Source organism: Ascidia mentula, chromosome 5, assembly GCF_947561715.1.
Source record: "Ascidia mentula chromosome 5, kaAscMent1.1, whole genome shotgun sequence".
NCBI classification, from domain to species: domain Eukaryota; kingdom Metazoa; phylum Chordata; class Ascidiacea; order Phlebobranchia; family Ascidiidae; genus Ascidia; species Ascidia mentula.
Window position 1 is genome coordinate 10,553,871 of NC_138570.1, and position 21,753 is coordinate 10,575,623.

The window sequence follows — 21,753 nt, forward strand, 5'->3', positions numbered from 1 at the left end:
CTGCACCTTGGCGTTAGCGTTGTCATAGAAAATCCGTCGGTGTTCCGGATCATGAGTTTTTCATAAAGATCATAGATTTGTACACCCACCTAAACCACAATGAAATGAAAATCAATTTCTGTCTTTTAGCTGAAAAAACATTAAAGATTTTGGGTAAGCTTTAGCAACTCTACATAATAGATTAATAAAAGACTTTTGTTTAACTTATGGTTTCGAGCTAACGGATTTTTAGCGGATCAATTACAATGTTGAAGAAATACTTTCCGAAAATCACAAAAAGATGAGGATTTTTACCACTCTTCTAGGCGACGTACTCGATTTTCAGTTATATGAAAATTGTTGCTTTTGATACATACGAGACTCTACAGTAAATTTTTATTTCGATTGTCTCATAGAAATGTAGTTACAATCCAGACCACGGAGCACAACACCGGCACATGTGCTCAATTTGGCAAGAAATTGGTTGAAAAATAATGTTTACCTGAAATGTAGGCCTAAATATGTCGCAAAATATTAGCTGGTCCGTAAGTTACGGATCCAACAAAGTTCAATCAAGCTTCTGTGCAAACAGGTTTCAAGACCTCGCCCCTGTAACATACGTCACATGTCCTGGCTGACAATATTCTGTATTTTATGTTCTCGTATTATATTACTTCAAGCGGCTCGTGATATTGCGTGACATTATTGACCAATCAGCTCTCATAATGGAGAGCGTTAAACAGACCAGTTTTTACCCGTAAATTCGGTCTAGCCTTCGCCATTCGATTCGCTGAAATTCTAGCAACTTTGTATTGAAAGTTGTAATGTACCGTCGTAATGAAGCAGATAACAGAAATGAATACAATTATTCGGGAAGATATCCTAGTTCGGGATGCTTTATAGAACGTGGCAGAAGCAGATTTAACAATCGAAGAGGCTCAATTCGCGCTCAAGCTATCGAGGCACTGTTAAATATCTCTCAGACACTATAGGGTTATTTACACCCCTAAAAAAGTTTTTTGAAAAAACACAAATGTTTGGCACGCGACAGATCATAGGTTTCTAACCTTTTTTTTTCAATTTACCCCCTGGTAGCCTTTGAAGACTAATTTACCCACATGTTTCATCATACTAATTTTGCAAATAGTTGTAGAAGCAAAAAGAAGTTTAAAATACATACCCGAAAAAAATTTGTATCAAACTTAAAACCACTGCAGCGAAGCGAACAAGTAATGTAAAAATAACTAAATGTTTTGCCAAACCATAACCGTTCAAAAACTACACGGTGTAAAGTTGCAAAATTCTTGTTTACAAGGAGGTTTGTAGGTAAATTTACCTCCGGTTGGCAACCGTTTCGATAGATGATAGTGTACATTAAAAATGCCTCTCGTCACTGTTCGAGTTGTGCACCCCTGATCTAGGTTAAAAGAGGGGATATTTTAGTATTTTTTTTAGTGTACTTGGGGGGGATATTATTTTTTTTTAAAAGAAAAAACAGGCCCTCCTAAAGGAAGAGATGTATGATGGAAATGCGGGAGTGGAATGTTTGTTGAGACACCAAACAAACCATAAAAATGGTGTGCTTTCAGAATTTGACATGTTTCCCCCATAATCAAATTTTGAAATGTTTTCCAAGATATTTTTGAATGATGCGTCAATCATGCTTTTACTGATAACTCAAATAAGTTTTAATAAATTCAGAAATGGTTAAAACTCAAATGGATGTATCTATTATTCAGACCAGCAGTTGGTGCAAACATTTACATCAAAACATAACTTAACTTTTTTGGGGTCTAACATTTAGATTGAAACAAATTTAATCGCAAGCCGCAAAGATATCTGTCTTAATTTGAAGCATTTTCTCAAAAAGCTAGGATGGAAAACCACTCACTATCACAAAATCAAAGTGCGTTTGCCAGCAATATATTTATATGTTTCAATTATTACGTTATCAGTAGAGGGTAATATGTCGAAAAACGCATGTAAGCTACGAAGCAGGTGGGGGCGAACAGCGTGACGGAAAGAAAGTAACGAGGAAACGTTCGTTTGAAACCAAAACACGCCGTTAAACAAATGTACAGGATGAGATGCAATCCGAAAATTTGGTGGCACGTTGGAAAAATGGACAAGGTGTCAACTGTGTAAGCTTTTGACAGTTTCACCAGTTTATCACACGGCTAACAACACAAGCATCCTTGCGCAATCCATTTATGCTACAACTCGACAAAAGCGTGTTTTCAAAATTGCGGTGAATCCCATTTCTATAATGCTATCTATTGCACTCGAAATATAATACAAATATCCATGACCAACTTGTCGCATAAAATGTTCTGGTGAAACCAGCACTTTTCAAAGGCAAACACAAAACACACCGACTTAACACTATAAAAGCTGTTCTACTACATAGTAAGAAACGTGAATGTCCGAAGGCCATATTATAGGTAGGTAGGGGTCGCCGGGGGCGTCCCATTGCACAACAGTTAGAATGACCAGGAGTTCGTATAAAACAGAAAGTGGCATTTTCTTTAGATGCTACATCGACCACTTACATGCGAAAAGCTAAGGCTAGCAGACCAATGCAGCGGTAAGCAACGGACAATATTGTACAGAAACGCGCCAATGCGGAAAGATGACACCTAGTGGAAGGTGGGGGCAGATAAAGTAGTGGCAAATGGCAGAGTGTGTGAGAAACAAGGGTGCTTTAACGTAGACACCGCGCACGATAAGATAAAACAACGAACGTAGTATATAGTTTAGCACCACATGGAGTCTAACTATCGCTACATTAGCTTGAATACATACAGTGACGCGCTTACCTCGTAAAAGCAAAGTTGTTACAGGCGATTTTTATGCTGAAATACAAGTTATCGATGGGCTTGTGACCCACAGACGGAAAAAGGCATACTTAGGGGTACATTTACAAGTAAAAGATGCAATATACACGAACATTTCGGTACGATAGTCTTTATTTTGCCAGGATATGACAAACATCATTTGGTCGTCGGCACGATCAGTCGAACTAAGCAACGAGTTGGTACAATGGCGAGACAGTAGAATTTAAAGCGCATAAAAGGAACAAATGACTTTTTCGGCATTTCCAGGTGCTTAAGTTCTGTGGAAATTGAACATTAGCCTGTTCGACTGTGGCAAGCAAGAAATACATGAAAACAAAAACAACAACAATGGCAATAGATATCTCTGGGAAACTGTTTAAAATATACTCTGAACACACACGTTGGTAAAATATCATGGTTTCTATGTCAAAATCCATCTTTTGCGTTTAATGAAACTGTAAAGGGACTGTGCTGGGCAGTAAATGGGTGTACAGTTTGGCACTAAAGCCGATCGTGGGTTCCAAGTTGCAGCTACTTGACGAGAACAACTTGCGCGGCAAAGGACATCAATATTGCAGCTAAAAGGTAAAATGCCAGCCAGATTGCCGAGAGCTTGTTTTCCGATATTGACTCCGACGTGGCAACCACTGAAAACTCCGGCGGCCGCTGAGCGAGCTGCTCGCCCGCGACGGTCACGCGTCGCTGATCAACCGTAGCCGCTACATCAGTATCGGGGATTTCTTCTGCGCGCGGCGTGAGACGCGGGGTTCCGTCTACAATCTCGCCTTCCGGTGTGCGGAAAATCGTTCCCGGGCTGAATGTTGCCTGCAGAACGCTCACATTGGGTGAGTCGTCGCCATCTTCGCTTGAATTGGACGATGTATCGTTGCAGGGGTTCTGGGATGTGGTGTGCGTGCCGCGGTAAAGCCTGACCGACGCCACTCGCAATCGATATTCGGTGTCTGGTGTGAGACGATCCAGCAAGTACCGGCAGCTCTCGCACGTTTGCTCCTGAATGATTGAACGAGGTTAAAAACGTAGGCTTGAATATGCGCAGCGGTATCGGGCTGCTGCAGTTATCAGCGCAGGTCGATGCTTGGAAAGTGCATAATTTCACAAGCATTGGTGTGAAATAAAGTGTTGGGAACAACGATGTCGTCATTTGCTGAATTGATAAATAGGGAAACATTTTGGGAATACATCATGTTGTTGAAATGGAAGGTTTCGGTGTAAATACATAAACTTACCATCTTGGTTGTCGGATCGTTGACGTCCTCTAGAGAAAGCCTGTATTGTATCAAGTGACCTTTCACGGCATCCACTTTCTGCCAACTAATTTCACACGAAGTTGACTGAACAGCAGTGACAGAAGGAGCTGAAATGCAATATTAAAGATCAAGACGGGTTCAGTATAGGTCATACGTGTGTATAAAATTCAAATCATATGAATCAATGGAGAACATTTAACAACGTTGTTTGTTATTTAACGGTCAAATCTGTCAAAGATGTCAAAATCAAATCTGGCCTATTGGTCAAAACGTTGTTGTACAACAAGTGTCGTTTTTAGAAACACAATGTATGTTTAGCCCGACAATGACAAGAGGCGTTGTTCCAACGATCGAGTACAATGTATAGATCAATATTATCGACTGCCATATAAGCGTTATAAAACCAGTACGCGTCATCGACAAATCCTGTAAAAGGTCAAACATTGTTTTTTTGCTCAAAATGCGTTGGTTTGTAAGGACAATATGTTTACAACAAAACAGCCGCATGAGGCAGAAGCCTTGTACAAGAGATCTGACCTATGAACCCTCGACCTTTAACCACATGAACAAAGGTCACAAACCGGACTTTACAGAGCAAAGGTACAACTAAGCATTTCGCAGCAACGTTAATGTTACAACACATCCTTTGTAACAAACACCAAACAACGTGTTGATGAAGCAATATGCAGAACCGGACGTTTGTGTTGCAACAACTCCGGGGACATTACGTTTGCACCTAATTAAAGTACCTTCAATATTTGGTGGCATCTGAATGGAGGTGGTGGCGGCGAATTCTGACGAGAACTGTCCTTCACCCTCGCTGTTACTGGCGTTGATCCGGAAGCGGCATGTTGTGTCTTCGTTTAGTCGATGGATTCTGTGAGTGCAACTTGAACCGCGGTAAACTGTCACGAACCTGTGACAAACAAGCGATTTGAAACTTTGGCTGTTTTTGTTCAGGAGTGCCTGAGGTTTTATTTTATTACCAAGGCATGTCTAATAACCATGGATCGAAAGAACAGCGAAAACTTAAACTGATTTTTCCAGTTTTAATGAAAATATACCATGGCAGCAACTTTGATGTAATCGATAAGATAATGCTGAGGACCTCCATAGCTCAATAGTGTACTGAATAAGAATAAAGCAAATTCCACACAAGGTGTGCAAACTATAAACGTAACACCTGCTACCTTCCATTCTTGTCACGCATCTGCAGAAGATATTGCACGCTGTTGCCCAGGTTGTTCTTGCCCTCTCCCCACTTCAGTTTGAGCGAATTGGAGGTGGTTTGGACGCACGAAAGGGTCGGCGCGTCGGGTGGAAGGGGTCTGGTTTGCAGCTGGATCGCTTCACTAAAACTTCCGCACCCGATTGAGTTCACCGCACACACTTTGATGCTGGAACGACAAAAACATGTAAGTGTTGGGGTGGGTGTGGTGGCCAATATTTCGGACTGTATTGCTTGCACTTTTTTAAGTTGGGCGTGTTGGCGAAAATGCTATGACAGAAACATGACTAGACATGTCCCTAAATAAGTTTGTTGTCCTTTAACAGTACTTAACAGGAATAATGTGTAATAAAATACTTACTGATTGGAGCTTAAATTTTTCATTGTTTACCTTGTTATATATAGTACCGTGTTAATATAGTTACATATTATGCAATGATTCCTGACAAAACCTGCTCTTTCGTACCTGTACCGTGTGTCGGCCTTCAAGTCGTCCAAACAATAAACAGTGGAGTCGGGGTCAACCTCGCAAACCACATCCTCACCAACGTCATCCTCATCAGCTTCCTTCTGAGCCCGATGCCGTTGTTCGGCAACGTGGACCGTGTATCCCGTTATTGCGCATCCGTTGTCGTTAGGAACATCCCACTGGACAGCAGGTCCCGACTGGACATCGCGCGTTTCTTCGTCCTGTCCAGATTCCGTGACAATATGACGAAGATTGGTCACGCGTTGGGGGCATGACGGAGGCGTGGACACAGTTCCAACATCCGATACGACACCCTGACCAACGATGTTCACCGCCTATGTCGCGTATTGATTTTTTGAAATATGAGTGGCAGAGTAAAACTACATACTGTAGTACATTTCGCGTTACACAAGTATCAGTAGCAACAACATATGAAAAAAATGTGGAAAATGGGCTCACACTCAAATTACACAGTTTTCAAAATTATAGAGGCTACTATACTATTATTTCCGTTTATTGGTTCCATTTTTTTGGTAATTTAAACGGCCAAGACGTATGTTGAATATTCGCATATTTAAGCACGAAATGTCAAATAACTACAGCGTCCCAAGTGAACTGGCCGAGACGGGAGAAAATCGTCATGTGAAAACTCATCATAACAATCCAGAAAATGGATCTGTACTGATATTGTTTTATGACGCATTGATTTACGTAATAATCTAAAACAATTTAAGTCACGCAGTCTTTCTAAAAATACATTTTCGTTGTTCTTACGCTCTAAAAATACTCATTGACCCGACCTAATAAAATTGCGACCCGAGCCATGTAGCCAAATTAAACATTGAAGAGAGAACATCCTTCCGCAGAATCCGAAAGGGAAACCAGATTTACATACACGTTATTAAATGAGAAATGACATCTGACACCAAAAGCATGATAATTTCAGCCCTGTTGAAGGAGCTAACCCGTCAAACACCATTCAACGCCATATTGCAAAGTGACGTTTCCCACAATCATAACAGTTGTGATTGGTTTTGGGTAACGAGCTTTTCATTTTAAGCTGCGGCGTATCTGGTTATACCAAAGGTACAGACGAACTTTACACAGAAACCAAACCACGGGAAACCATAGATTACTTTCACCGAGAGAAAACAGAATACCGAGACAAAGGAACAGTGAGAAGCCACCGCAACAACAGGCCGGGCTGAATCATTCACCGCTCCAATCTCTTGTATTGCAAGCGTGGTTTAAAAACAATAGCAACCAATCCTCGCATAATCTAGTCACGAACCACTCAAGCATAAACAAGTTTTTGTAAACAATACAATCAGCGGATTGGTTACAAATTTACCAATTAATTTCAGGACACATACAGAACCCCTGCTTTACCTGGACTGTGAATAAGTAGGTTGTGTTTGGTGTAAGGCAATGGAGGTGGTGGGAGAGTAGTGGGCCAATAGTTACAACCGACATCGGATTTTCCGCCGAGCCCCACTGAATTCTATATCCGATGATCTCTGCGCCGTTGTCACTCGGTTTCTGCAAAGCGAACGTCAACATTCAGATCGAGCTCCCGCTGCGTCGTGACTCACAGCTTCGCCATTTATAACGGAACAGTCGGTTCGAACCGACAAAATAAACCGCTAAATGGAAGATGAAACAGGGAGGGCGGAATGTTTTTGCTTATTGTCGAAATTGCTCGGAATTACACTGAGCAATGACGCTGGATTGCGAAAGACGCCAAAAATAAAATCATTGGTTTGACGTCACTGGCGTGATTATCGGGGCACGCTCACGTCTGCGCATAATTGTGTAAAAGCCGATGGAAATTTACCCCGCAACAGAGAAATAAAAAATGTATCCCAAGTGGTTTAATATCCTACCAAACAAACGCATTATATACAGGTGTTCGGTTCGGTGGCTTTTTCAAAACACCTGCGTCACAGTGTTTTAGCCTAAGCGAGGCTTGTCACGCGTTTAAAGGAAGTCTTGAAGCTTCCATGTGGCTATTACTCTCCGCGACACACACAAATATGGAGACAGCATTGTGCCAACCGGCGGTTTAAAGGTGCGCATTATGTCAGAATCGCCTAAAAGAAGATTCCGTTGTTCAAGTTTATTGCGGCATGTTTTCCTGTTTCTTGTTGAAAAAAATTGTCTGTTAACCCTTGGATATACAGCCACAATTGAAATCTGCTGTACAATGCTCTGTCTGTTAACCCTTGGATGAGCATTGTACAGCAGATTTCAATTGTGGCTGCATAACAAACAAAACACTGTACCTGCCATTGCAGATGTACTGAAGTTGCAGAAAGAACAGTAACCACTGGGGTTTCAACTTTCTCTGGTGTTCCAGCACTTGTCAAAGCCGTTAGTGGTTCCGACCATGGAGCGATCTGTAGACACGCGGACAAAAAGAATGTTATCCTTAGTCTGGAGAGAAGTCGCTTTTCTCCGTCGCGGCGTCCGGGCTTGACGACATACAGACATGCCACCGCAGACAAGTCACATATATCGGTCGTCGCGCCGCGCCTCGCCCGACAGCATGTTAATCACATAAACGTCGGCTCGCTCGGGGACTCTGGTACGGCGCAATAACAAACATCGGCGCTTTGAACTTTTTCGCCCAATGTTGATACACCTACCCCCACTTTGTTGGTAGGCCGCACTCGGAAGTCGTACTGGGTGCCTGGTTTGAGCGATCCGATGCTACATTCCTGTTCGGTGCCTTTGCATGCAATGTTCGGTGCTGCCCCTTCCATGCCGGCATCGCCGTGGGCTACACAGCTGACTTCGTAATAGGAGACGGTCGTGCCACCAGCATAATGTGGCGGATCTGCAACACCGAAAGAATGCGTGATCACAATCATGCGCACGACCGAAAATAAATTTCCCAGAAATGCGTATATCACCGAAACTCAATAACCTCCGCGCAGAGGATAAGTGCCTTTTATTCATGATGAACTGGAACGCAGCTCAAAACTCTGTTATACGGATATTAGCAATCTAAATTTAAAATAGTCTTGATCCTGTATGTATGACCCTTGTACATACCGGTTATTGTAATTGGGAATGCTAAAGCGTTGTACATTTGGGGTATCTGCACCTCAAGTGGCAATTTCCAAGATTGCCCAAGCCAAGTGGAGGCGCAAATCATTCAATGACAAACATAACGAAAAACTATGCGCTTATCAATGAGCACATTTTTGAGGTTGACTGTGGTAACTGGAGCGTAGAACGCGATTCAGGATTGAAGTGCAAACAGCGGAATGGCTTCAAGAAGCCAAAGTTTTGTGGTTAAACCCGGAGATGAACACGGGACGAACGAGAAGTTTAAACAGCGCGATTTTGTACCACTCACCCCACTTGATAGTGAGACATGTTGGCTTTGGTCGGAGGGCTATCATCGGGGCGTCACAGGCACCGGGTATTACTGGAGGAGTAGTCACCATGACAACTTCGGAGGGGTGGCTTGCCCCGCCGTTGGTTGAACAAAACACTCGAAGTCTGTATGTGTGGCCTGGTACAAGCATAAAACGTTCCATAACATGGGGAGGGTGAAACTTAAGCCACAAAGACGTGCTGATGTCGTACATTTATAACAATACACACTAAAGAGCATGGGTACATTTTAGATAAAATTTACCACAAGATTTGCATTGACTTTTAGCAAACTGTGTTTCTACCTTAAACACTACTAACCAAATGTAGAATACATCAAAATTTTGAAAGAAATTACTTTAACACAATACAGTATATATTACATCTGTTTGACAGAAACAATCACTGATAGTCCAAAAACAAAATATAAGTAACCAAAATTGTCAGAAGACATCACACAGCATTTGTGGACAAACTTCCATGGTTGACAAACCTGGCTCAACGTCTTCAACTAAACATTCCTGATCAGATCCAGTATAAACCACTTTCATTGGACGATTTCGTTCATGGGACATTTCCATTGTGTAGAAGAGAACTTCAGCACCCCCGTTGTCTCTCGGGGCATCTGATATGATTTAAAAGTTAAACAACAGCTTGTTGGGTGGTAAAGTTATTGACACAAAGTGCAAATAAATATCAACACATTTAAGTAAACTGGATAGCATTTTTAACAAACACCCGGGTTATATGAGCCCAATAACAAATTATTGGAATAGACTTACCCCATGTAAGCCTGAAAAACTTGGCATGGGTGCTACCCTTGACCTTCGGTTTTCCTGGTGGCTGGGGCTTGTCAGGATAAGTTAAATATGAGATGACTTGACTCCACTTACTTTTGCCCTCATTGTTGTTGCAACACAACTAAATATATAGAAAGCTATAAAAAATGTCTGGGGATTTTAAATGGGACCATTATGCTTTCAAATGAAGTTTGTGAGACATTAAAAATAAATAAGGTTTAAGATGTGCTACTGTTTCATCTACGGTTCTGTTAACAAATATCGCACCCGAAACTTGTAGTGGGAGCTTCGAGAAAGGCCCTTAACCGTAAACTTGGTGTCCAGACCGTTGTAGATTGGACGAAATCCGTAACCGGTTGCTTCGTCCATCTCCAACGTGTAAGATGTTACGTCACCGCAGGCCTTTAGCCACTCTAAAGAAAGGCTTTTCACTGAGGCTTTAGCGAGTCGTGGGGCATCGGGACATCCAGGAACTGTTCCCGCGGTCTGATAAGAAACTTCCGCACTCCAGCGGCTGCGATGGAAATAGAACGATCCAACGTCGTTAAAAGCACTTCTGGCAAATGTCAGTGGCGCCGGGTGCACAACTAGCAGACGTGGCACGCGCTAAGCACGCCACGACAGACGACGGCAATCTTTTTTCTCCACAATTTCGATGAATTAAATGCACATGTTGGAACAACGCGTTAAAATATCCCCAGCATATGTTTACACTGGGAATTGTGAGTATTAGTCCACGGTGTTATAAAGTTGCTCATTCACTTAAGTTATTCTTCTGTCAGTTATGTTTTTTCCTAGATTAGAAAGAAACAAAACTAAAAACACACTACCTTGTCCCAATCTTATTCTCAGCTGCAAGTCTGAATTTATATGAATGAGCAGGAATTAGTTTGGTGACTTTGTATTGTTTTTGTGAACTGCTGAAGATCATTTGAAACCCTCCCCCATGGTTGCCTTCATCCCATTCTAGGTGGTACTTTACAATTTTTTCACCATTATCCATCGGTGCCTACATAAGAAAACAATGTCATGCTGGTAGAACAAGGTGTGACAGATATACAATTTGCACAAAAAACAAAAAGTGTGTGGATTCCTTTTTAATGTTGGACAAACTATTACGATTTTTGTACATAGTTTTAACTGTAAATGCTGTGCAGTTCATAACATACATTTCCAATCAAGGCAAAACAAGTGTTGTGTTGGAATCAAATAAATATGCAGCTTTTATGTCTGAAATGACGCACAGACATTCAATTTAGGAAACACTTGAGTAGCAATGTTCATTTCCTGCCACACAGGCTGTCGCGTGACACAAACACATCTTTTGCAAGTGATGACTTTGTTGATTACAAACAACTAGCCACACACCCTAGTTTGGAAATCAATGGGTGATTCTTCTTATAGTGAAAAGCAGAGGAGCAAGGACTGCCTTATGCATGATAGCTGACTCACAGTTCATAGCGACTAATAAGGTACACATAACTTTTTTATACAATGCGACATCAAATGCACCCACGTCATTCACTCACCGCCCATTTTAATAGCATTGCATTTTTAGTACGACTGGCAAGCTTGGGTGAAGCAGGTGGTTCGGGTTCACAACTTGGAGTGTGGAATGTTAACAACTCTGAGGGTTGTCCCCTATGAGATTCACAAATTGCCAGCACTCTGGCAACAACAAAACAAGGATAACATTCATATGGTGCAATCTTGGAAATAGGCATATGTGTACATATCTTTTAATGTATGCTGTTCATAGTTAAAAGGAAATAGGCTGTCACATGAAATAAGAGCAATGTACAGAATAATGTGACAGAGTGCAATAAGATAAGTTTGTCCTTCCAGTAATTGTCATCAGATGACAATGTGGAACATAACAATTCACACAACTTACTTTGCACAATATTCTGTTGCAGGCCTCAGGTCAGTTAATTCATGATACCGTTCTTTTCCACTGAAGATGAAAACAACATTAATATACTAAATTGGTCAGTTATCACTGCAGCTTTTACAACTTACCTGTAAACAACCTCAAATTTTCCTGGGTTTTTCTTCTGGCAAGAAAGCTTTAGTTCAAAAGTGAGAACATCACAATCAAAGGAGCTTTTCAGCTCATCTGTAACCTTTTGGTTTTGTGTGGTAATAGATGGCCACACCAAGTGAACTCTTTTTGGCTTAAGATCCAAAACCTGCGACACAACAAAACTTGGAGTTTACAACTCCATACAACATAACAATCATCATATTTATACCAACCTCCGGTTTTGATATACTGCTTAGAAGTTCAGACAGTGTTGCACATCCATCTTAACAAAATAAAACAAATAAAAAAAGATAAACTTAAACATGGTATTCTTGCTATTGAAAACTTTTATAATGTGAAGTGTACTATTTTTATGTGCAACAAAACAACAGATGTGCTAATTTGTAGTTATACCCACACAAAAAACTGCAAAAAATATTATTTGTATATCAATGCCTACCTTCCAAGTTTGTAGATCGTTTGTTATCATTGGGAGTTGATTTGTCATTAGATGCCTTTCTCCTTTCCCCAAGTTGGATGGGTGGCGCCGGGTTAAAAAATGGCACAATATGGTGTTGAGCCAGTTGTTCAGACATAATATTCACCATGGAGTTACTCGGAGGTCCATGTGGAAATTGCAATTGATGCGACTCTGGGCTTGCGCTTTGGGATGCAAATGATGAAGAAGAGGAGGGTGAAGATGTGAGAGACGACGAATCAGGAGGAGGTGGTTGAGTCTTATGTTTGCTTTCCTGCAATATTTTGGCCACTCTTTCATTTGCAGCAATGTTGCAAGCTTGTGGTGAACCTGAAGGGTGCATAGCCATATAGTTGTTGGAATGTGTGCTGTGGTTGGGTGTGCTGAGGGAGGAATCAGACATACCTGTACAACAAAAACAGTATAATGTTCATAGCATATGTTGCAACCAGATAAACACAATATATATTAGAAAATCACCACAAGCAGTAAAAAAAAACTAAATTCACATACAAATGTCCAACAATCTTTCTGAAAATCTACAATAGAGCATTTTCTATCACTTACACTGCTTTTTTTAAGCTACACCACACACCTGAAGGTCTGTAACATAAGTTTTGTCTAACTGGCACACAAATACTACACACTGCATTCATTTCAAATGTTAAGTCTGAAACTGCCTCGCTTGTGTGGTACAATGGTTTATGATGCTTCACCGAACATTAAAAAAGCCACTTCAGATGCCCTTAATTTCACCACGCACAATGTTCATTACCAGTTGACGTAACAAATATATGCATACTTCATACATAAAATGTTATGAAAGCCCAGCTGTCAAAACACACAGTGCATCTATAGAGTACCCACTGTTAAACCTTGTTGCTTATAAAAGTGGTATCTCGTTACTAAATGTTCTACACTGTGCTAAACTCTCCCACTATAGCTGTAATCACATATCAAATTACAAGCCAAAAAATGTTTCATCCTTCCGTTACCTTCCAGTGGTGACAAACTCTGTGTCAGTTGAAAACCAGCCTCACAATTACAAAGGCTGCACTGGTGGCAGAACTGAAGCACTGAACTAAAGTTCTCATCTGCAATCATTAACAATTTTGAGTTGGCAGGTTAATCATTAACATTCAAATGGTCTGCTCCTACATAAAGCCTTCACACAACCTCAAGAAACTGTGCAGTCTTGGGTAACAGATATGGCATTAACTTAAAACAGCATTTTTCTTTACCTGGATGATTTTTCTCATGATAATATGTTGTTGGGGCAACAAACTGCATGCCTCCATCTGGTGGAGGTGACACCATCTAAACATATTAAGTTTTGTTTGGAAAACAGTCGGGAAGACATACATTTAGCACTAATGAAGAACTCAGAAAAAAGAACAAAGCTCAAAAGTTGAAAAAAAAAATTAATTTACCGGTACTGGAGAAGGCATAAAACCATGTACTGGAGGTAAAAAACCATGGTAGGGTAAGTTTGGATAATGCTGGTGGGCCAAAATAGTGCCTGGACTTTCAAATGATGGTGCTCCAGTATTAGGTAATACAACCACTTTTCGAACACCATTTTCTTCTATCACTTGTGAAAAATGACCAGCTGGAATATCAATCGTTGGAATGGCACCATTATTGTAATACATTGGCACATGTGCTGGGCCTGCATTAAATTTATTAATGTTACAGTTGTGTTTTTATACATTTGATGATATAAAGATTATAAACCACATGTACCATGATAAGTTTGGAAGGTGTCCTCTTCTTTTATAGTAAATATCTCTCCAGGATTGACTTGCACCACAATCATATTCTACAATTCACATAAAAAAGAGCTTTCAGTTTTTTGCATCATTACAACAAGACTTTACATACAAAATCAATAAAATTAAAAAATGATTAAACAGATATTTCATACCGATTGTGGAGGAAACTGCATCTGCATATGATCCAAACCATGCATCTGGGGTTCCTGTATTCCTTGCTGATCATGCAGTTCTTCAACTTGGGAACCGCTAACCATTCCAGCATCTTGTGGGAGAAAAACCATCATGACAACGCCTTAGTTCAATTACATGGAAACAAGTTTCAACTTCCTACCAAGTACATTATCCTGTGTTTGAACACCATTAGAAGTTGGCATAATCAACACAAACGTTGTGCTCGCATCTTTACCTCATATGCCCCAAAGGCAAAACTTCCTGCCCACACAAATGGCACCAACCTAACTGGACTAAAATTACCTCACTTAATATAAATTGGCAAGCATGCACCTCAATTGTTAGGCATGCTTAAGTGCTTTATTTCGCACAAATATTAAACTATATGTTAATGGTAAATCTAATAAACATACGCTATCGGCAAACCACGGAAATAACCGCAAAATATTTTCTCACCATTTTGTGATCTTTACCTCAAAAAGAAGAATGCCAATGCGCCGCGTGGGACCGCGAGACCTGATTCAAAGGCAGTAGGCCTACATGTGTGTGTACATTTGCCTGTTATTCACTTACAGCGTTTATCAACAGGTCTCTCTCAATGCTTTCACATTCACGGCCAGAAAGTGAAGCCACATAACGCGCTGCGCTTTTGGGGTGGCCACCCGCTGAGAAGGTTCTCAAACTTGGCTATTGACCAACAGAATACATTATGTGGAACTTTCGTTTTAGTCTAAAAAGCATACCAATTAAACAGGCCACATGTAACTAACACAAGCTAATTTTTTCCAGGCTGCAAACAGTCTGTGTTTCGCCGAACAAATGCACAAAGAATCGGTGCGTAAATGCATTAGAAAAAACACCGGAAATGATTCGCACAGCATTACAATGCGCACAGGATGGAATAATCTTTCGTATACACCCAGTGCCAATCACAAAGACTACGGCAATCTGGCCAATACACTAGGTTAAGTCAAAAAAGCCAAGTGGGCACTCAGTAAAATCGTGACTGCTTGCTTGTGGTTCAGGTGTGAACGGATGACCGGAGTGACGTATGACCTACATTTAACGTGCCATGCACGGATGCACTGAAGTTCTCGAAGCGTCGATTACTCAATAATTCCGCACATAACAGATATTTTGTACAATGAATTACACAGGTTGTCATCTGCTGTTGTTTAACTATACGAAACATTGCAGAAATTTCTCATAAACTTCCTACTTTCATTTACATAAGCTAGCTACTTGGCCCTATTCCACTACACGAAATCTAGCATGCAAATCAAAGTGCCCTTTGCAGGGTTGTGATGAACGAACCGGTTCATGGAAGACGGTCTACTATTAACGAGACAAACCCATTCGACGCCAAAGATCAAATAAAGCTGGCGTTGAAATGGAACTAATATTGAGAGTTTTTTGAAACGGTACGTTGTACCACATGTCGCCAAGCCGTTCTCATGAAAAATTAAACCGACCTGTGTCAATGGCACGTTGACGTCATATGCTGGTAGACTAAAGGCGACGAACTCACGCGACCTGTCAATCGATATTTCCAAGGCCAAACTGCCTTTTACGTATCTGTTTGTTTGTAATCAAACGAAAGCGACCTATATCAGTCCCCCAACCTGGGAATCTTTAAACCTGTTTAAAAACAAAATGACAAATGTCAACAATTCGCACGACGAACTGGCTTGTGAAAAGAAAATTTTGTGACGCAACCGCGAACTATTTCTGGTCTTAGCCAGCAGTTCGGCAAACCACCCGCGGCGGAAAATTTATTTTCTGAACATGCAAACAAACTAGTAATTTGCCAAAACACACAACACAGCCGTAGTCTAGCCTTCGTCGCTTGTTTTTGATAACATAATTGAATCAAGCCAAATGGGAGACTCATAAAAAAACTTATTACTTGTTTTATGACAGTACTGTTGACACTGCTTGACCAGAATCTAAATTTTCCAGGTAGTTACCCCGTCCCCGCGTTAATATCATCTAAAACTATTTGGATGATTTTCATCCTCAGCCATTAACAATACGCTTTTAACCAACATTCAACACAGACGGGCGGGGGAGGAACAGCAAACCGGTGGTGTCTAAGATTGCCAGTCAAACTACTTCGCTAAGTTAACCGCTAGAGATGAGCGTGTCAACTTTGCAAGCAACGCCGACCACGCCGGAAACCGAACGATCATTGGGTGCGAACTGCTTAGCTAAGACTGGCATTCTGCAGACTGGTTTCGGTTAGTTTTTGTCTTTTAAAAAAAAATAATGACTTGTGGCCAAGTGGTTAGCAAGTTTAAGTTAATCTGCCTTTACTACACAAGTCCTGTACAAATTTAAAACTATTCAAGAGACTGTAAACCAGGCACTCAATTGAATGCTTTCTGCTTAAATGCTGTTTATGCTATTACTTTTATGTTAGACCAACCGAAGATCATTATTTTCTTAATATTTAAATCTAAAGGTTCGTCTGTGTTGATTGTTACCTAGTTTGGTACCCAACATATCGACGATTGACCGAAAGGTACCACAAAGTGGAAATCTGTGTGCCTTCTAGTCTACCAGCTAGCACAGTGCCACATCAACAGCTGCACTGATGAGACCTTACAGGTCAAAACAGTACATGTATACACCTTGTCTGCAGCTCTCATTGATTATTATGGCTCTTTTGCGCATATAATAAATCTAAAGAGTTGTTGAAACATTTCAACATTTGATCACACTCACTTCCACCCATTACTACAAGTATATGTAGTAAATGTAAAAAAAATTCATAACAATATCCTATTTTTTGTAAGAATATCAACAAGAAATTGTTTTTTTTACAACGAAAGTGTAATGCTGCATAGCAGCTCCACTCACTTTTTACATTTTCAACCACAAAATGCTTATGGAAGCCATGTTCTGCAAGAAATAAAAGTTAGTATTTGCAGGAAATATGTCTTTTGCGACCACATTTAACTTTCCACGTAATTTTTCAACCATTGAAATTAAAAAAATTTAACACAAAATATCATTAGCCTAAACTTTTTTCACATGTAACTGAATTTGATGAATCATTTTTGAATACTGTTATTCCATAATAAAAGTTATTGCAGAATACCAAACTATTGTTTGACATGTTGTCAAACATTAAACCGAACCCACACATATTTGAACTTGCCGCTTTGCTTGTCAACCAACTAATTTTAATTTTGCACATCGTGTTTGTAGGTTATATGTTTTATCATCTATTTAAAGCCATTCTACATGCAATGCACACTTTTTTTCTGCACAAAGGTGAACTCAACTTGCTACATATCTATGATTATTTTTAGTCTTGAGTACTTTCTCAACCAATACGCTTATTCTGCACGTAGCTGCACGCTGCAGAACCAACCTCTTCAAAAACAAACGCAAGTCGTCACCATCCTGGTAAAAACATCTCCATCACGCTTGAAGTGGCAGAAGCAGTGATTCGTTTCAAAATTTACTGAAAACTGAGATATTTCGATAAATTAGATAACCACACACCAAACAAATGTGAAATGATTTTTGAAAATTATTGAACATTATCGACTGACAAGTCATGTAACATTCGCGCGCATGTCTGCAGACGGGAACCTGCTCTGTAATATATGACTGTTTCGATACGTGTCACGCAAGACACACTGGGCACATTTGATTATTGATTTCCAAACAACCTACCAGGGTAAATTGTTACCAGACTATAATAATTGCTTGAAGTCAAACTTCAGAAAAACAAGCCAATCAGAGCAAATTTTCTAAAAAAGGCCAAAAAAATTCATAACATTATTAATGATGCAGGTTACGCAGGAGAAGCGTTCAAAAAAGAACGTATGTAGGCCAACCATTTATCACAGTATCGCCACTATTCACAGCGTATATTGACTACTAGGTATATGTATGCCAAAATACTACCATCCAATGATGACAGTACTGAAAAAAAACAAGGTTATGCTAAATTTTTATCGACATTTATGTAAATTATTTCAAAAAAAGGCCAAATAAAATACCTTTTTTAACGCTAATAAACTCTTTCACAAAGGCCGGATTAGTGAAATTTGGCTTTAATAGGTCAATCTGGCAACCACAAGTTTCACAATTTGCATTTGCTTTTACCTCATAAAATAAGGCGTTTATTTGCGGACCGTAAAGTTGCATTTAATCATTCAAGGTGCTTTTATTACTATTAGAGTTGTAGGTATATTCGACAGTGTTGCGTATATTGTTTATAATTTACGTGTGGCCTATATAGATAAACTTATTCAGCTCACTAAACATCTTTCCTTTTTGTAGTGATAAAAAAACCAAAGTGTTTGATAATTGAGACCGTGTAGACATCTCTCTACAAAAAGGTATAGGGCATCGCACACAATAGGAGCAATGTCGCCAGGACCTGGCAAATCGTTTTGTTTGCAATCACCGAAATACTTTACTTGATTGCAGCACTTGATAAATCCTTACACGGTTGCACCAAACGGTCGCCAATTTATCTGAGCTTACACAACTAACAATAGAAGCTTTGATAATCTGCAGTTTCAATGCGTCCGCAAACCAGAACAGTATTTTTGTTTGCCGGTTGGGGTCTTTATTTAATAAAATTTCCTAGCAGCTAAAGTTTATATTTTACCTGTGTAGCTCTGAAGGTTCAATTGGAATTGAAGCTGTAGGTTTGAAAAAAATATTTAGAAAATGAGGACAGTAGGTCTAATTATAGTTTTTTCAACGGCGTACTATGGTTTATCCAGTACTTTACCAGGTGAAATAAATGAATAGCCTATATATAGGCCTAACTTACGAGTAGAGCAATTTGCATCGGTATCAGACCTATAACACAGTACAATTAAGTCTTAACCTTTTATTGATCCGATTTTCGTAGAAATACAAATCCTGTTTACAAACCTGTGATATTCAGGTTAGTGTATATATTTGCAGTTGACCTATCATGCGAGATGAGTGGTTTTGTTCGAAGAAATGGAGAAATGTGGACTCAAAGACCAACAGGTGTATCAACACCAGCGTGCTTGTCGTGTAAATGTCGAAATGTAAGTGTAAAAATCTGAAAATCAATGCTTTAAACTTACAATAAAAAACGTTCCAATTTATGCTTTCTGTTTTGTGTTTATTAGGGTAAGGTGGAATGCAGAAGATGCGAAATAGACCAATTAAACGCTGCAGCTACTTTTGAATTTTCGGGAGTAAACGCAGCCAACTCACAGTCTAAATCATTGACATTTAACAATGATATGCTGCCAATCCAACGTGATTGGTCGCGGTATACGACAGGCAGGGGTAACAGCAAACATAAACCCACTGTCTGTTTTGGCAATGGAGTTTATCATCAACATGGCGATACATTTTCTGGGGGCAATATCAAGCAGATTTCGCCCGACAGAAGTGTATGCACTCAATGTGCATGCGTGGTAAGACCAAATTTTTCGTTAAGTTTGAACGGTTGATATAATCAGGGTTATCTTCATATCACTTAGGCATGAACCAAAAATACATGAACATTTTTAAATTGCATGACATTTTGGATTTTTCCATAAAACGGATTCAATGCAATGATTAACATTTAAGAATCGAAAAACCCACGATTTAGTAAGTTATTAGCAAAACTATCTGACTCTTTTCTACACTGCGTATACTCGACCATCCAGCTTTTCAGGTTGCACAACACTATATCACTACAAACTTATAGTAACCATGCAGTTAATGTTTACCGATCGTAGAGAGTCAAGTCTCACATATTCGTAAATTTTAGGAAATTTTTCCACAGATCAGTCTTTCGAACCATTGACTTTTTTTTGAAGATTTTACATCTCAGTAACATATTGTGTATGTTATTTTTATAACTTATATACAAAATTGAGACAAATGTCAACCGTTCTTCTTTGTATTCACAGAAAGGTGAAACGTATTGTCGAACAAAAATTTGTCCTACACCAAATTCTTGCGTTCAACAACCATTCACCGATGACGATTGTTGTCCTCCATGTGGTTCAATTTTGTCTAACTTTCCAGTTCTTGCAAGGAAAGGTAGCTCGGAAAAAACATCAGCTATCTCGCAAATTCCAAACCAAGCAGCTCAAATGCCCTTTGTGCGTCGTTTGCCGACCAACGACGTAAATCATGACGATTCTTGTACATTTGACGGAAAACAATACAAAAACGATGGAATGTGGAAAGCAGATCTACCACGCACAGACGTAAATTTGTGCGTGGAATGCAAGTGTGTGGTAAGACAACATACATGTGGAGTGATGCCCATGTAATCAGCAGAAAAGAACTATTGAAAGTGGCCGAATTTATAGATGTGAAATTAAACAATAATATATCTCATGGGTACATAGCGTTTAGAAATCTTACATACTAAATATTATTTGTTACAGAATGGCGAAGCAAAATGCAGAATTCCAAAATGTCCCGAACTCAAACCAGCCGAAAATTGCCAAGAAACACGTTTGTTGGCAAATCGTTGTTGTGCCGAATGCATTGCAACCAAAACCATCACATCATTGCAGAAGGAGAAAACTCGCAACAAAACTCTGTGCGTGTCTGTTTACCACTTTGTTACCAAACATGACGTCACCAGTTCGCAAACTGCACCCAACGCAACAACGCAATTTAATTACGTACTTGCAGTCAACCTGACTTCTTCCATTCGGGTCTACAACTGGTCGTTACACGAAGGTATAATTAACTAGTTTTTAATTTGTGGCCCGGTTGTCCAGCCTACATTTACTTTTCGTGTGGAGCAAACGTTCTCATTCGTTTTCAATTAACTTTTGCTTATTGTGTAGACCAAAAACTAAGGGAGGTACTTACGCTGAGGAGAAACATTTACGAAAAATTTGCAGCCGAAAAACAAGCTATTGGTTCGTTCCAGTTCGCAGGGTATAGCAATGAACGTGAGCATTACAGCCTTATTTTATTTTCGGGTTTTCGACAATATATTTAGTTTATTGCACTGTAGTTAAATTAGAATACTATGAAAATGTATCACATTTTACACTTCCTATCGTGCGTTGTTTGGTTATTACAGAACACCTACGCGCTTTTCAAAGGAAAGAAGGCTTGTGGAACAAGCGTTGTCGACGAATTTGCGCCTTGAGATTGCGAAAAATCCTGCAGGCTTTGCGACTTAAGCCAAACCCTGAAGAATGTGATAACAAGCAGATAACTGAAACCACGCAAGCGCAACAAACGTAACAAGAGAAGCGAGATGGATCAGCTCCAAATCAACGTAAGGTCGACGTGAGCTGGGTTGTGCCGCTCATCAAAAAGATTTGAAAGAACTAATAAGCACGGGCCGGGCGTGGTATATGTCGTTACCCACTCATGGTA

General features: G+C 40.0%; 2 protein-coding genes across 2 annotated transcripts; one reads left to right on the forward strand and one right to left on the reverse strand.

The window, feature by feature from the left end:
- Window positions 1–1,892: 1,892 nt before the first annotated feature.
- Window positions 1,893–14,575, reverse strand: LOC145902558 (fibronectin type-III domain-containing protein 3A-like). Its single transcript, XM_082990578.1, has 22 exons — window positions 14,385–14,575; window positions 14,204–14,279; window positions 13,891–14,129; window positions 13,702–13,777; window positions 12,443–12,865; window positions 12,216–12,265; window positions 11,979–12,148; window positions 11,854–11,913; window positions 11,489–11,627; window positions 10,790–10,968; window positions 10,227–10,473; window positions 9,942–10,080; window positions 9,653–9,784; window positions 9,140–9,298; window positions 8,424–8,614; window positions 8,061–8,174; window positions 7,168–7,317; window positions 5,776–6,113; window positions 5,272–5,478; window positions 4,831–4,997; window positions 4,061–4,188; window positions 1,893–3,824 (listed from the first exon to the last, which is right to left on the reverse strand). The coding sequence occupies exons 1-22, from the start codon at window positions 14,517–14,519 to the stop codon at window positions 3,345–3,347; spliced, it is 3,999 nt and encodes a 1,332-aa protein (XP_082846704.1). The 5' UTR covers window positions 14,520–14,575; the 3' UTR covers window positions 1,893–3,344.
- Window positions 14,576–19,098: 4,523 nt separating this feature from the next.
- LOC145902893 (chordin-like protein 1) lies at window positions 19,099–21,618 on the forward strand. The gene is made up of 7 exons (XM_082990981.1): window positions 19,099–19,165; window positions 19,342–19,451; window positions 19,536–19,829; window positions 20,313–20,645; window positions 20,799–21,099; window positions 21,210–21,317; window positions 21,452–21,618. Exons 1-7 carry the CDS (start codon window positions 19,099–19,101, stop codon window positions 21,616–21,618), a joined length of 1,380 nt encoding a protein of 459 aa, XP_082847107.1.
- Window positions 21,619–21,753: the final 135 nt, after the last annotated feature.